Genomic DNA, 16,775 nt, shown 5'->3' with positions numbered 1-16,775 from the left:
TGTGGGGGCTGGTGGTGTGGCTGCAGATGGGGGGATCGGGGCTGCCGATCAAGGAGAGGCGGCGATCAGGAGGCCAGCAATCCGAGGCGGGGTGTGGAAGGATGACTTGGGGGGGGGTCTGTGGGGGTGTGGAGGAGCGATGTCCGTGGGGTGGGGGAGGGGGTTGTTGACAGAGCTCCCATGTACTGTGTACCCTTGTACACGGTATATGTGAGATCAGGGTGCATGCTTCCCCGGCGAACTTAGGCTTCGCCCCCTCCTAACGGCGTGGAACTCCCGACTGCCGAAGAAATTGACAGAGTGTGGGAAAATTGCGTGGGGTGGCTTGCTGAAAAAACGAGCGAAACATTCCGTTTTTTAGACTTTTGTGACACTTAGAATTTTCTTCGGAAAATTACACCCCACAAGTGCGTTTGAAAAGTATAAGTATTGAACGTGGAAATGTTAACAGATGCATTGTACATTTTATATTACTTTCAGCATGTAAAGTGGATTTTAATAAACTCTGGCTGTCCAGATTTTTTTTATTAACAGTAGAGTGGCATTTTATTTTAAAGTGCATAGATTTTATATATATATTAGTACAAAAGATAGTCTGGATTCCCATTTTAATATCATTTTTATATATTTTGCAACAAGAATAAACATGAGGCTAAGAGTAATGAAGGGGTAAATCACTCAGTAATTTCTAACGTTCTTGCGTGCATGGTTAAATGCAGAAATCCATTAGTTGCTGTTAGAGATACCTGGCTCCTCTACAGGGTGTGCTGTTACAATTCTCATCTGTCAACCAAAATAAATGCAACATCATGAACTTGAATTTCTTGCCCACTAGTTTCCCACTAAAGATGCCTGAAAAAGGTAGGGCTGCTACATTCAGGAGTACGTGAGTTTCTGATGGTGTGATAACTGATAATTACTGCCTAACAATCTCTCTGGCCCTGAAATATTACGTTTACAAGTTTGGAATTGCATTCCCTCAAAGGATAGTTATTGTTGGAGATGTGAAAAAAAATTAAACCCAGTTCTCTCTTATCATTCCTTCCTATCTCTTCTATCCCCTAATCTTAATTTTGATGTCCACACATGATTTAAATCTAATTTACATTTCCTGTTTTATAATTCCTGGCTTAAGCTTTGCGTGTTTCAATGAGATTTCTTCAATTTGATTAGCTGAAGAGACTTGCTGTTACGTGGCTTACTCATAGATATCACAGTTGTCGTACTGAGGGTGAAATGCTGGATTAGACACCCAATTAGAGTAAGTCTGTTCTCTAAAGTCCTCCTGAAGGTTCACTATATAAGCATGTGTTGATTAAGGGTTGAAATGGAGATTTTTTTAAGCACTCCATTGTACAAAGTTAATTCAAAATGTGCTTTAAAATTTTTGATATTGTAGTTATGGGAATTGTACCAAAGTTACCTATTAATGGTGTAAATTTTGTACAAGGTAATGATCTAGCTGAAGTTAAAGTGTTGCATTCTCCAGTGATGTCAGACAAGAACAGTGAAATCGTTGAATTAAAAATGTACAAGAGAAATCAAATGACATCCATACATCCAGGACCATCTGTAGTCGTATTGCGGAAATTACTTTTTCAACTCAAGACATGTCCAAAAAGTATCAGACTACTGAGGTGAATGGGATATTGGAACATCAGAGTTAATAGCATCCAGAAACAAATTAAAGCCATCTGGATTAAACCTGAAAGCAGACCCTGAGTCAGGAGTGTCAAAACAGCAGCAGCACTCAAAGCTGATGATGGATCAAAGGAAGACACTGCTTTAAAACCAAATAAATCTGCTGTCACAAATACTGATATCATAGAGCTATGAGGTAGGATTCATGTTTTTGAATGTAAGCGAAAACATCAAAATAACAAAAAGAACACTCTTGTGAGAAAAGAACTAGACATGGCTCTTGTTGAGTGGAAGGCGAAATAGAATAATTAGTGAATTAACTGAAAAGTACTGACACAACCTTAATGGGGTTCTTAAAGCGACTTAGGAGGCAGTGTTAAACTTCCATCTCCTAGAGAAAGATGCTGAAATTTTAAATTATAGGAAGGTAATTAAAAATAAAAGCAATCCTGCATTTGGACAGGAGATGGATAATTCAACCAAATGGCTGGCTGAGATTTATTTGTGATGTGGAGATGCTACTATATGATGACATCAACAAGTTCCATCCCACCATCAGACTCACCATGGACTACTCTCTGGAATCGGTTGCATTCTTGGACACACGCATCTCCATTAAGGACGGTCACCTCAGCACCTCACTGTACCACAAGCCCACGGATAACCTCACGATGCTCCACTTCTCCAGCTTCCACCCTAAACACGTAAAAGAAGCCATCCCCTACAGACAAGCCCTCCGAATACACAGGATCTGCTCGGATGAGGAGGGTCACAACAGACACCTCCAGACGCTGAAAGATGCCCTCATAAGAACAGGATATGGCGCTCGACTCATCGATCAACAGTTCCGACGCGTCACAGCAAAAAACCGCACCGACCTCCTCAGAAGACAAACACGGGACACGGTGGACAGAGTACCCTTCGTCGTCCAGTACTTCCCCGGAGCGGAGAAGCTACGGCATCTCCTCCGGAGCCTTCAACATGTCATTGATGAAGACGAACATCTAGCCAAGGCCATCCCCACACCCCCACTTCTTGCCTTCAAACAACCACGCAACCTCAAACGGACCATTGTCCGCAGCAAACTACCCAGCCTTCAGGAGAACAGTGACCACGACGCCACACAACCCTGCCACAGCAACCTCTGCAAGACGTGCCGGATCATCGACACGGATGCCGTCGTCTCACGTGAGAACACCATCTACCAGGTACACGGTACCTACTCTTGCAACTCGGCCAACGTTGTCTACCTGATACGCTGCAGGAAAGGATGTCCCGAGGCATGGTACATTGGGGAAACCATGCAGACGCTACAACAACGGATGAATGAACACCACTTGACAATCACCAGGCAAGACTGTTCTCTTCCTGTGGGGGAGCACTTCAGCAGTCACGGGCATTCAGCCTTGGATCTTCAGGTAAGCGTTCTCCAAGGCGGCCTTCACAACACACGACAGCGCAGAGTCGCTGAGCAGAAACTGATAGCCAAGTTCCGCACACATGAGGACGGCCTAAACCGGGATGTTGGATTTATGTCACATTATCAGTAACCCCCACAGCTTGCCCCCTGGACTTGCAGAATCTCACTAGCTGTTCTGTCTGGAGACAATACACATCTCTTTAACCTGTGTTGAATGCTCCCTCCACCCACATTGTCTGTACCTTTAAGACCTGGCTGGCTGTAGAGATTCGCATTCTAATTAGTATTCCGTAACTTGATTTCTGTGTCTGTGCACTGTTTGAGAGCACATTTCCACTTCATCTGACGAAGGAGCAGTGCTCCGAAAGCTTATGGTATTTGCTACCAAATAAACCTGTTGGACTTTAACCTGGTGTTGTGAGACTTCTTACTGAGATTTATTTTGCAGACTTGGATATTAAAAAAATCTGCGGCCATGGAAAAGATTGGAGATCAGGAGTTGAAATCTGAACAGGCTCGTTCAAAGATTGTGCTAAAGAGTCAGCACTGTTGTGATAAGTGTAGTGTCTGGTTTAAAAGAAGAACAAGATGAATAACTGAACCCAGAGTGTAAGAAACATTATCACAATGAATTTCTTCTGGGTTTACAATCCCTACCTGTTGATGCCAGAAAGCTTGAACGATAATCAGAAATCAACAATGTTGTTCTTGACAAAGTTAATCAGACTGAACTCAGTCTACAATTTTCTCAGCTAGGGCTTGGGAATGCTGTAAAACCAATATGAAATGAAAAAGGAGATTTGCTATGACAAATGATGGGATGTGAAGCTCCCAGAAGTAAAAATAACTCTCATTTGTAAGAGAGTTGGAGTTGGTAGAACTCTGATAAACTGAGCTTTAAACCTTAATTGTCACATGTGACAGGTTAAGCCTTGTAATGCTGCCAAGACTGACTGCTTAAAGGAAATATGACAATCAGAAAAGAGATTATTACCTATAGTGTATGTAATATGTTAATTGTTAGAGTGTTTGCAATATTATATTTTGATAGTGTTGAAGAAAAGTTATTGCTTGGCAATAATTTTTCACCTTTTATTGGGGAGATGTACAAGAATGTGAGATTTGTATAAGCTAGTCATGTTTAAAACCATCTCCTTAGTTTAAGGTAAAGTGGAGTATTGAAGTGAGACATTTGAACTGTCAAGAGCTCTGCTGGACAACTGGCCTGTATACCATGGGGACTAGGACCCAGGTCAATTGCTATTGAAATGCAGGTTTAACACCTGAACACAAAGAGAGAGGCCAATGTTTTTGTGGCTAAATGGAGGAAAAGAGAAAGAGGGAAGACATACAAGCAGCAGCGGTTGTGAGCTACAGGGAAAAGCTGTTGTCTGCTAGCTACCGTACAGAATGCTGACGAAAGATTGTCCTCCGCATAACGAAACGGAACCCTCAGAGATCAAAGGTCTTTGGAAGATTCGCCCTGCTGAAGCCAGGAGAAGGAATTACCAGAGTGAACCCTGCTGTTGTAGTTGGGGTTTTAGAATTCTCAGAAGACAGGTTTTCGACAGACCTTGAACATTATGACTTAGCAAAATGGGGAAAATGAACCCGTTGGAAGCTGAATGTGACTTTGGTACATTTCCTGAAAAGACTGCAATCCTGTGGAGTGTGTGTGTAAAGTAGATTGTCCAGAGTTCCGCTCCTGGCTCAGCTGCACAGAGAAGGCAAACCTGACCTTTAGAAATGGCTGCCCGTGGATTGGATTTTTGTTCTGGGGGTTTTGTTCTGGCTGGATTGCAAGAGTCAAAACAAGGGCAGAGGCTGCCAGGCATGGAGGCAGGCTGAGCAGGAGGCCTGCCTCCATGCTCCAGTACAGTGTTGAAATAAATAGTAAAAATAAGATAAGAAACAGCTCTCTATTCGTAACCCTTTTCCTTTACCCCTCTATGAATTCATCTAGCATTCTTTGACAATGCCTTGACAGCTTCAGCAGTTTCTTGCCAGTTTTGACAGTTCACTTTTAACAATCCCAAAGGGTACCTTACCTCTTTGAAAGGTGTCCTGGGACTATATTCCAAAGGGATACATTTCCTCTCCAAAGGGGTGCCCTGGACATGCTGTACAGTTTGGGTTTCACACTCCTGGCCTACCCAAATCCCACTTCAGTGGGAGCAGCTGATAATTTAAATGGTTAGCTGCTCCATGAACTGTGCAGGAATGAACCCTGACCTGACTCCACTCCCACCTCCGTGAAATTGGAACACGCCACGTTCGGGGGTGGGACTTTTTGGCTATTTTCGGGGTTTTCGCCATGACGGACAGTCTTTTTGTCATGGACCTATATGCAGTGTGAGGCTTCTTGATAATAAGGGTTATCCTTTCTGCAGTTTAGAGTATTAAATGCCCATTATAAATGTTTAGTCAATGTTGATTTTAGTTTGTTTGTTACAGTAAAACATGAGACTTTATTGTGCGATTCCTGAAAGCTGGCCACCCAGGAATTCAATGTTTTTAAAATTTTGATCTTTTCGGGGATCAGATCATGTTAAATATGTAACATTATTTTTAATTTGGTGTCTATAGATTTTAAGGCTTGGGTTTTTCCTATCTTTACTCAGGTAATTTTTTAAAATTTTGTGCCTCTGAGCTCCTCACAGCTGTAATTCTGCACTAAGTCAGCCAAAGGAAAGTGCAGAGCATTTACTGATGTAAACAAAGGAAGATACTTTTATACTGCAGTAAAGATTAATTAATGCTGCTGGCTCCTGATACATAGGGGTGGATTGTTGTGATTTTGGGAATCTCTACAGACCTTTAAAAATGGCTGGCAAGCCCCAGATGCAGAAGCCCTGTCTCCATTTCCGTCAGATGCAATTTTTGTCAGTAGGGGAAAGATGCTGGGGTGCAATTCATGATATGAGGGAAATCGACAGCCGACAGGGATGTTTGAAATTAATGCTAAGTTCAAACAGACCCCATTTTAATTGTTATAAAGGCGTTAATGTGCAGTGAGAGTCATGAATTGATTGAGTGTATCTAACTGTTCTTGAAGGGTGGACACAGTCTGGTTAAGTGCCATGATATGAAGTTTTCTTTTAATGTCCGCTCTTTAAACAGTAAGAGAAAACAGACTGAAGCTGTCAATAAGGGTTAGAAAACAATTCTGCTGGACGGAATTGATTAACAGTCCAGCTGGTGTAGGTTAGGAAACAAATGCATCATCTGGTCATGCAGCTTCAATAGAGGTGTTTGTTGACATTTCAAGGGCTAGTATTATGTAATAATGAATGCTTGGTTGTGTTTCAAGTTATATAATTATCTCTGCAGGAGGTTCTGAGTTCATAGTTTGATCGACAGTTTAAAGAGACTATTAAAGAAATAGAGGTAAAGGCAAAATACTGCAGGTTCTGGAAGCTGAAACTAAAACAGAAAATGCTGGAAAAACGCAGCAGGTCTGACAGCATCTGTGGAGAGAGAATAGAGCCAATGTTTTGAGACTGGATGACCCTTCGTCACAGGTCTGACAAAGGGTCATTCAGACTCAAAACATTGGCTATATTCTTTCTCCACAGATGCTGTCAGACCTGTTGAGTTTTTCCAGCATTTTCTGTTTTTTGTTAAGGAATAGAGGTCTTTGATATGGAGTCTAAAAAGACATTAATTTGTTTTATAAGATATTAACCACTTGAGAATTAAAAGCTTTGGATGGATTTTATGAATGGGAACTTTTTTCCTATCAAGTATGTATGAGTGAGACCTGTATTAGGTCGGTAGGTAGAGGCTTTTATTTCCACATGTCAGATACTGGATGGATAACAATGGAGGTGGTTTGGGGGCAAAGATGGGAATGGGGTTGGGTGCGAGGAATGATTTGAGTTGAAAAGGGGGCTATTAGGAGGCATGGGTAGTGAATGGATGGGGAGCATAAGTTGGCAGGAAGGCTATGAGGGAGCATGGAGGTGAGTGTGGGGCATGACTTGACACTGAGTTGGAATAGGTGCTGTGAGGTGGTATGGGAGTTGAAAGGTGTGAGGAGTCAGGATTAGAGGGTCTAACATCTAATAACAAGTCCCACAGCACTGAGATGGGCCTTCTAACGACCCTACCCTGACACTTACTGGCCCCTGTGGCTGCCTATGACCAGTTTCGGGGGTCAGCCGACCCAATGCCATCTAGCTCGCGGTCCCGGGTGTAAAGATTGTGTTTATTGGGGCACCTTCTCCCAAGGTGAGCCCATTGATTTGGGAGCTTTTAGGACTCAAACATTCTACCTGGTATTAAAAATCCTAAAGCTTCACACACCAATGGCAAAGTGAACTTGTTTGATTCACTAAAGTTAGCGATGGAGATCCAGTATAAACAAAAGCAGGACCACAAGCCTTAGCAAATCCAACAAATTAATCTCTGCTTCCTTTGGTTGCAGAGAACCTACATGATGTGATCCAGGAGCTGTAAACAATGCACTGTCCAATTTAGAAGCTCAAATCACAACATGGCACTCCATCTAGTGGCACAACCAGGAACTTGTAAACTGATCCATAGCAAGCAGATAGTTTGAATAGCAAATCAAGATTCAAAGACTGGGCCTCTGATTGAGCGTGTGCCATGCAGATATTTATAATGGGTTGGGTTTTTTTCCTCTAGAAAAGGGAAGGCTGTGAGCTGGCTAGCGAGAGGTATATGCTCCTTATACACTTATAAATGTGTGGCCAAATTCCACTCCAACTCCATTTTCGAGTTTGCTGATGACACCACCGTAGTGGGTCGGATCTCAAACAATGATGAACTGAAGAATATGAAAGAGATAAAGAACCTAGTGAAATGGCGCGACGACAATAATCTCTCCCTCAATGTCAGCAAAATGAAGGAGATAGTCATCGACTTCAGGAAACATAGTGCAGGACATGCTCCTGTTTACATCAATGGAAATGGTCAAGAGCTTTAAGTTTCTAGGTGTCCAGATCACCAACAACCTGTCCTGGTTCCTCCACGCTGACGCTATAGTTGAGATAGCCCACCAATGCCTCTACTTTCTCAGAAGGCTAAGGAAATTTGCCATGTCCTCTACAACTCTCACCAATTTCTACAGATGTACCATAGAAAGTATCTTTCCAGATGTATCACTGCTTGGTATGGTTCCTGTTCTGACCAAGACCGCAAGAAACAACAAAGGGTTGTGAACGTTGCCCAGTCCATCACGCAAACCAGCCTCCCATCCATTGACTCCATCTACACTGCCCGCTGCTTTGGGAAAACAGCCAGCATAATCAAGGACCCCACGCACGCCGGACATACTCTCTTCCACCTTCTTCCGTTGAGAAAAAGATACAAGAATCTGAAAACACGAACCAACGGACTCAAGAACAGCTTCCTCCCTGCTGCCATCCGACTTTAGAATGGTCCTATCATATATTAAGCTGATCTTTCTCTTCACCCTACCTGTAACTGCAACTCTATATCCTGCATCCTACCCTTTCCTTCTCCCCACGTACTCTATGAAATGTACATTTTGACTGTATAACAAGCAAGAAACAATACTTTTCACTGTATCCCAATACGTGTGGCAACAATAAATCAAATCAAATCAAAAAAATGTAGACATAATGATGCTCCCACCAATGGGAAGTCCAAGACTTGATGCCAGAAATAACAGATAGTCATTTATAAATCCAATCAGGAATTCAGGAGAAATTAATTTACTCAGAGAGTTGTTAGAATATAAAACTTTCGACGACTTGGAGTACTTGAGGTTTACCTCAAGGGGATGCTAGAGAAATAAATAAGGGAGAAAGGAAGAGAAAGAGATGTAGATAGGTTAGATTAAGTAAAGTAAGGAGCAAGAGGCTCATGGAAAGCATAAACACTAGTATAGATCTGTTGAGCTGAATGGTCTGCTTCTATGCTGTAAAAATCTATGCAAATACAGCATAGATTTTTACGATATATGTTACGATTAATCTTTCTCTGTGATAATTTCTCATTAGTAACTTATAGCCAGGTGAAATTTATTACAGACCTAAAATCTCACCTTAGCTATGGTAGCATACCTTCTCCTACCCCTTAGAGAAATCATATGATCACTGCAGTGTTCCCCTGCAGCAACATAGCTAAGATTGGTATACAATGATGTGGAAGTTTCAAATACACAGACAAGTGTTATACAAATGTCCAAAGCCCAACAATCTTCAGTTGTTTCATCAATTACTTTATCTCCATCATAATTTACCCCAAAATAAGATAAGCTCAGAAGTGGGGATGTTCACTGATGACTGCACAATGTTCAGCACCATTTGGACTCCTCAGACACTGAAGCAGTCCACATCGAAATTCAGCAAGACCTGGGTGATATCAGGTTGACAAGTGGCAAGTTACCTTTGTGCCACACAGGCGCCAAGCAAAGATCATCTCCGACAAGAGAGAATCTAACCATCACCCCTTGACATTCCATTCACTGGCATTACCGTGGCTTAATCTGATTAGAACAAAGAACAAAGAACAATACAGCACAGGAACAGGCCCTTCAGCCCTCCAAGCCCGCGCCGCTCCCTGGTCCAAACTCGACCATTCTTTCGTATCCCTCCATTCCCACTCCGTTCATATGGCTGTCTAGATAAGTCTTAAACGTTCCCAGTGTGTCCGCCTCCACCACCTTGCCTGGCAGCGCATTCCAGGCCCCCACCAGCCTCTGTGTAAAATATGTCCTTCTGATATCTGTGTTAAACCTCCCCCCCCTTCACCTTGAACCTATGACCCCTCGTGAACGTCACCACCGACCTGGGGAAAAGCTTCCCACCGTTCACCCTATCTATGCCTTTCATAATTTTATACACCTCTATTAAGTCTCCCCTCATCCTCCGTCTTTCCAGGGAGAACAACCCCAGTTTACCCAATCTCTCCTCATAACTAAGCCCCTCCATACCAGGCAACATCCTGGTAAACCTCCTCTGTACTCTCTCCAAAGCCTCCACGTCCTTCTGGTAGTGTGGCGACCAGAACTGGACGCAGTATTCCAAATGCGGCCAAACCAACGTTCTATACATCTGCAACATCAGACCCCAACTTTTATATTCTATGCCCCGTCCCATTAGTATAGATTTTCTTAAATGTACATCACAGAACCATTATGATGCAAAAATAAGCCATTTGGCCCATCATGTCTGCACCAGCTCTCCAAATGATCATCATGACTTAGTGCTATTTCCCTGCCTTTTCCCCGTATCCCTGCACATTGTTTCTATTCAAGTAATCATTTAACGTTCTCTCGAATGCCTCAATTGAACCTGCCTCCACCACACTTCCAGGCAGTGCATTCCAGACCTCAACAACTCGTGTGAAAAAGTTCTTTCTAACATCACATTTCTCTAGCTTACTCTTGGCAAATGTCCAATGTCTGGAAAACAAGCTAGATGAACTTAAAACCAGGCTCACTTTCCAAAGAGAATTGAGGGACTGCTGTGTACTCTGTTTTAAGGAGACATGGCTCACCTCAGTTTCACCGGACTGTGCCCCACAACAAAAGGGCTTCTCAATCTACCAAATGGACCATGCAGCAGCCTCAGGCAAGGCCGGGGGAGGTTGGGTGTGCCTCCTATTCAACATCTCATGTTGCCTAGATGTAGCAACACTGGTGGGTTTCTGCTCCCAGGACCTAGAATACCTGACGCTAAAATGCCGCCCCTACTACATTCCACGGGATCTCACTTCTGTTATCCTGACAGCAGTTTACATCCCATCCCATATGAATGTGAAGACCCGCGCGCTGACGAAATATACACCACCACAAATAGCCTTGAGACGAAACATCCCGAAGCCTTGTTCATCATGGCCAGGGACTTCAATCAGGCCAAGCTCAAGAACATCCTACCAAGATACCACCAACACATACCCTGTTCCACCAGAGGCTCAAACACCCTAGACCACTGCTACACAAATATCAAACATGCCTACCACTCTATCGCCCACCCACACTTTGGCAAATCAGGCCACAAGGCTGTGCTTCTGCTCCCGGCTTACAAGCAAAAACTGAAATGTGAGAATCCGTCAAAGCAAGTCATGCAATGTTGGTCTGAGGAATTGGATGATCTCCTACTGGATTGCTTAGAGTCAGTAGACTGGTCAATATTTAAAAACCCTGTGACCAGCCTGAACGAATACGCCACTATAGTAACTGACTTCATTGGTAAGTGTGTAGATGACTGTGTGCCAAAGAAGCAAATCCATGTGTTTCCCAATCGGAAACAATGGATGAACAGGGATATCCACTGCTTGCTGAAGTCCAGGTTTGAGGCGTTCAAGTCAGGTGACCCTGGCCTACACACGAAAGCCAGATATGATCTAAGGAGATCCATCAAAGATGACAAAAGACAGTACTGGACCAAACTAAGAGTCCCAGGCTAGCCACACGGACCCCCACTGTCTATGGCAAGGTCTGCAAGACATAACAGGCTACAAGATGAAGGCATGTAAAATTGCCACCTCCAATGCACCCCTGCCCGGTAAGCTCAATACATTCTCTTCCCGTTTTGAGCAAGAGGTCAGTGAGAGCATGCCCTCCATCCCGGAAGCCTTGGATGAACCTGTATCCGAGGTCACCATTGCAAACTCAGAGCAGCCTTCTTGAAGGTCAACCCACAGAAAGTGACTGGCCCAGATGAGTTACCCGGACGAGGACTCAGATCCTGCGCGGACCAGCTGGCGGGGTATTCGTAGACATCTCCAACCTCTCTTAACAACAATCTGAGGTCCCTATCTCCTTCAAGAAGACAACCATATCTCGGTACGAAAGAAAAGGCAGGCAGCGTGCCTTAATGACTATTGTCTGGTGGCTCTGACATCCATCATTATGAAGTGCTTTGAATGGTCAGTCATGGCACGAATCAATTCCAGCCTCCCAGATTGCCTGGATCCACTATACTGCACCTACTGCCGCAAGAGGTCCACAGCAGACGCCATCTCTCTGGCCCTGCACCCAACCCTGGAACACCTAGATAACAAAGCCACCTGTGTCAGACTCCTATTTATCAACTTCAGCTCAGCCGTCAACACCATTATTCCCACGAAACCCATCTCCAAACTCCGTGGCCTGCGGCTCGGCTCCTCCCTCTGCGGCTGGATCCTGAACTTCCTAACCCACGGACTGCAATCAGTCAGGATACGTAATAGCACCTCCTCTACGATCATTCTCAACTCCAGTGCCCCACAAGGTTGTGTCCTCAGCCCCTTACTATACTCCTATACTATACTCCTTATACACCTATGACTATGTGGCCAAGTTCCTGATGACACCACCATTGTGGGTCGGATCTCAAACAATTCTCAGACAGAATACAGGAAAGAGATAGAGAATCTAGTGAACTGGTGCGGCAACAATAATCTCACCCTGAATGTCAACAAAATGAAGGAGATAGTCATCGACTTCAGGAAACATAGGGGAGGACATGCCCCTGTCTACATAAATGGGGACAAAGTAGAAATGGTCAAGAACTTCATGTTTTTAGGTGTCCAGATCACCAACAACCTGTCCTGGTCCCTCCATGCCGACATTATAATCAACATCTTTTCCCAAAGGTAGGGGAGTCTAAAACAAAAGGGCATAGGTTTAAGTTGATAGGGGAGAAATAGAAAAGGGTCTAGAGGGGCAATTTTTTCACTCAGAGGATGGTAAGTGTCTGGAACGAGCTGCCAGAGGCAGTAATAGAGGTGGGAACAATTTTGCCTTTTAAAAAGCATTTAGACAGTTACATGGGTAAGATGGGTATAGAGGGATATGGGCCAAATGCAGGCAATTGGGACTAGCTTAATGGTAAAAACTGGGCGGCATGGACAAGTTGGGCTGAAGGGCCTGTTTCCATGCTGTAAACCTCAATGACTCTAACCAGACAACCCCTCAGCCCTGGCAACCTGTTTGGCAAAGCTGAGGCTGCTTATCCACACTGATCCATCTTATTTACAGAATCATTGAATCATAGATGGAGGCCATTTGGCCCACTGTGTCTCCTTGAAAGGGCTATCCAATTAGTCCCAATCCAGTGGTTTGTCTGTTTGAACTATGCTGTGGTTGATTGGGAAATGGGTGTTTTTGGCACTGTTGCTGCCGGTGGATAAATCTTTACTCAGCGTTCCAAGGCTGCTGGGTAATCACAGCTTGCAATATGTGCATAGTAATGGGAACATTATACATGGCCCCCATGCACCATGGTGCGCACCTGAGTGGCTGACAAGCACAAAAAGCTTGAAAACGTCTGCATGTGTAATCTCTCGGTGTCCCTTGGCAATGATTCCACAGAGCCTTATGGGTCAGCCTGTGGGATTAAGTCTTTGGATTCATTTTACCAAATTTTACAATCCGCAACACGAAAATCTCTGGAACAACTGAATTTTCATCCGGAGACGCTAAAGATTTACTGGACATGGCAAGCATTCAAATGCAGGCTGATAAATTAGACTGAATTGTACTCAGGAGATGAAAGAAGTGAAAATGGGACTGGTGGAAAAATAATTACTCCAAGCTGGAATCCATGTATAAATCTAACAGATGTTGTCCATTTTTGGCAAGTCTCAGTAACTTACATTTATCGTTCATTATCTTTGATACCAACCACTTTGAATTTAGAAGTTTCTTTTAGATAAAACACAATTCGCAATAAATTCTTCTGTGCAACAGCATAAATAGCAGTGAGGGGTTATGCAGACAAAAAGGATCTACAGAGAACAATACAGCTCAGGCTGTAAACAAATAAATACTTCAGGTCAGGTTACTGTGCTGGGATTTCAAAGGAAATATCATTTCAAGAGAATTTCAAAGTTGTAACTTCCAGCGTAGGTCCAAATCTGATTAATTACAAATGTCTCTGTAAATCCTTGTGGGATGGGGAGAGAGATGGGGTTGGGGGAGGAGTTGGAATCCAGGGGAGTGAGGGGTGGGGTGGAATCCAGGGGAGTGAGGGGTGGGGGGGAGGGGTGGGGGGGATGGAATCCAGGGCAGTGGGGGTGGGGGGGGGGGCGGTGGGAGGTGGACTGGGGTTTGACTTGGTAGTGAGAATGAATTCCAAATTAACAGCCTGATCATTAGTTCACAGATTCTGAATTCTTAATTAGGATTGATTTATAACCTTGCATATTTATTTACCTTTCGTGTAGTACTATCTGCTCTAGGTCTGTACATTTCACCATCAGTCTGCAAAAACAGAGGGTCAAAGCCACACCATGCACCTCCCGTCTGTCTCATCACCAAATCCGTGACCGGTAACTGTGGATCTGGGTTCTTAGTGTCGGCTGCATCTAATAGGGAGACAGTAGAAGAATTGGATTTTATTGATAACGTTAACACACAGATACACTGTCTGCGTGGATTTTGCATGTTCTCCCCATGTCTGTGTGGGTTTCCTTCAGGTGCTGCGGTTTCCTCTCACAGTCCAAAAGACGTGCTGGTTAGGTGCATCGGCCATGCTAAATTCTTCCTCAGTGTACCCAAACAGGCGCTGGAGTGTGGCAACTAGGGGATTTTCACAGTAACTTCATTGCAGTGTTAATGTAAGCCTACTTGTGACACTAATAAATAAACTTAAACTTTAAAAACACACCGACCCTCTAAGGCTGCTTTTGTACAATGTGAAAAAGTCACACTGGTACTGCATGGTTCCTGAGCAGAGGTAATGAAAATAAACCATCCATTCACCCACGTGAAAGTCTTTCTTTCTGTTATGGTGACCTCTGGGCTACAATCAGGAACCAATCGTGGTGACAGAGCCTTGCACTGTATAAAAGCAGCTAAACTGAACAAAATAAATAAAAACAGAAAACACTAGATAAACTTAGCAGCTCAGGCAGTATCTGTGAAGAGAGAAACAGTTAACGGTTCAATTCCATGGGTGGGATTTTACAGCCTCCCTCAACCCAAGTCCGAAAAATCCCACCCGAGGTCAATGGATCTTCCCAATGTCCACCCCTCGCCAGCTCCGATTTCTGTGGTGGGCGGGGCGGTAGAATTTCAGTGCATATGTCCCTTCTACAGAACCTCTGTAGACACTTCATAGAAGGGGCAATAGACTCAAAACGTTAACTGTGTTTCTCTCACAACAGACACTGTCAGACCTACTGAGTTTTATCTAGCATTTTCTGTTTTTATTTCAGATATCCAGCATCTGAGTATTTTGCTTTTATTTAGAGCAAAATAATCATGTTTTGAAGTTGTTATCCCATCCTGAACAATACTTAAAAATAAAGGCACACAATTTGGTGCATGTCCAAGATCCTTGAAGGTGGCAGGACAGGTAGATGAGGTAGTTAGGATGGCATATGGGAGACTTGCCTTTATTAGCCGAGGCATAGAACGTAAGAGCAAGGAGGTTACGACGGAGCTATATAAAATATTCATTAGGCACAGCTGGAGTACTGTGCGCAGTTCTGGTCGCCACATTATAGGAAGGATGTGATTGCACTGGAAGGGGTGTGGAGGAGATGCACCAGGATGTTGCCTGGGCTGGAATGTTTCAGGTTAGACTGTGGTGGTTTTGTTAAGAAGAGAAGGGGGGTGTGTGTGTGTGTGTGTGTGTGTGTGTGTGTGTGTGTGTGTGTGTGTGTGTGTGTGTGTGTGTGTGTGTGTGTGTGTGTGGCAGATTGAGGTGTACAAAATGATGAGGGACATAGATAGGGTTGATAGCATGGAGCTTTTCCCCTTAGTAGAGGGGTCAATAAACTGGTGACATACAGTTAAGGTCAGGGGCAGGAGATTTAGAGAGGGTTTGAGGAAAATCTTTACACTCAAAGGGTGGTGCAAATGTCACTCTCCAAGCCTCCCGGACTTGCCATTAAGTGGCCACTTAAGGGCCTTAATAAGTGAATGGGCGAGTTTACCGCCCAAGGACCTGCCCATCCAAGTGTGAAATTGCGTCTGGGATTGGGTGGGCAGTTTCCCGGCATGGAATCCCGTCCATTCAATTTTACACCCTCCTCTGCCCCACTTTGGGGGGGGGGGGGGAGCGTGAAATTCTGCCCAGGATTTTTAATATAGGAGAGAGGAAAAGACAAAAAAAAGAGTTAGATAATAAGAAACTTACCAAAACTACTATGACGACCTAATTACATTAGGAAGTCCTAAATGATATGGTAGAACAGCCATGGACTCACCTTAGTTTGGTACTGCCCTTTAAGAATATAACATGCACATTGCCGTATGAGCCAATACTGATACACAGTAAATGGCATAATGCCTCAAGTCAACTTTTCAGCATTTGCACTATTACAAACCATGTATTACAAACTGCCCCAATATTTTATGGTATAATTTTAAAGATATTTTTAATCTAATAATTTTGCAAGATTGCATTATTTTTGCAATATTTGTTCTAATAAATTGTTCCAATAATTCTCCTAACTCACCAAACTCATTATTGATAGGTTAAAAGAAAGAGAGAGAAACCCGTGTGCTGGAAATCAAACATTTGTTTAACGGCTACTTTACTTTTCTGTATAACAACATGGGTGGAGGTGCTTTTTAAATAATCTGACAATTGTATAAACATCCACTGAATGCATTAGTCCAATGACTATCTTAGATCCTACTTACATATAGATGGTGACGTATTGTGACTGCAGCTCCCAAACATGTCAAGCTTGGGTGGCATCACCGTTTCGCTCAAACTCTCGTGCGGCTGCCGAGCTAAGTTGCATGGTTGGGATGTCAGTAGAGAATGAAGGTTTTCAGCTGCAG

The 16,775-nt window shown here is 43.6% G+C and overlaps 1 protein-coding gene across 1 annotated transcript in view; it reads right to left on the bottom strand.

Annotated features, from left to right (window-relative positions):
* The window catches only part of arhgef28a (Rho guanine nucleotide exchange factor (GEF) 28a), a 285,006-nt gene that overhangs the window by 17,868 nt on the left and 250,363 nt on the right, over window positions 1-16,775 (bottom strand). The window contains exons 28-29 of the mRNA XM_078213883.1: window positions 16,632-16,769; window positions 14,193-14,344 (exon numbers count right to left, since the gene is read on the bottom strand). Coding sequence (XP_078070009.1) covers window positions 14,193-14,344; window positions 16,632-16,769 — 290 coding nt within the window. The remainder of the gene's footprint in view (window positions 1-14,192; window positions 14,345-16,631; window positions 16,770-16,775) is intronic.

This window comes from Mustelus asterias, chromosome 6 (genome assembly GCF_964213995.1).
Source record: "Mustelus asterias chromosome 6, sMusAst1.hap1.1, whole genome shotgun sequence".
In the NCBI taxonomy this organism is placed as follows: domain Eukaryota; kingdom Metazoa; phylum Chordata; class Chondrichthyes; order Carcharhiniformes; family Triakidae; genus Mustelus; species Mustelus asterias.
The sequence above is the reverse complement of the archived record's forward strand: the minus strand, read 5'-3'. Positions and strand labels throughout refer to the sequence as shown.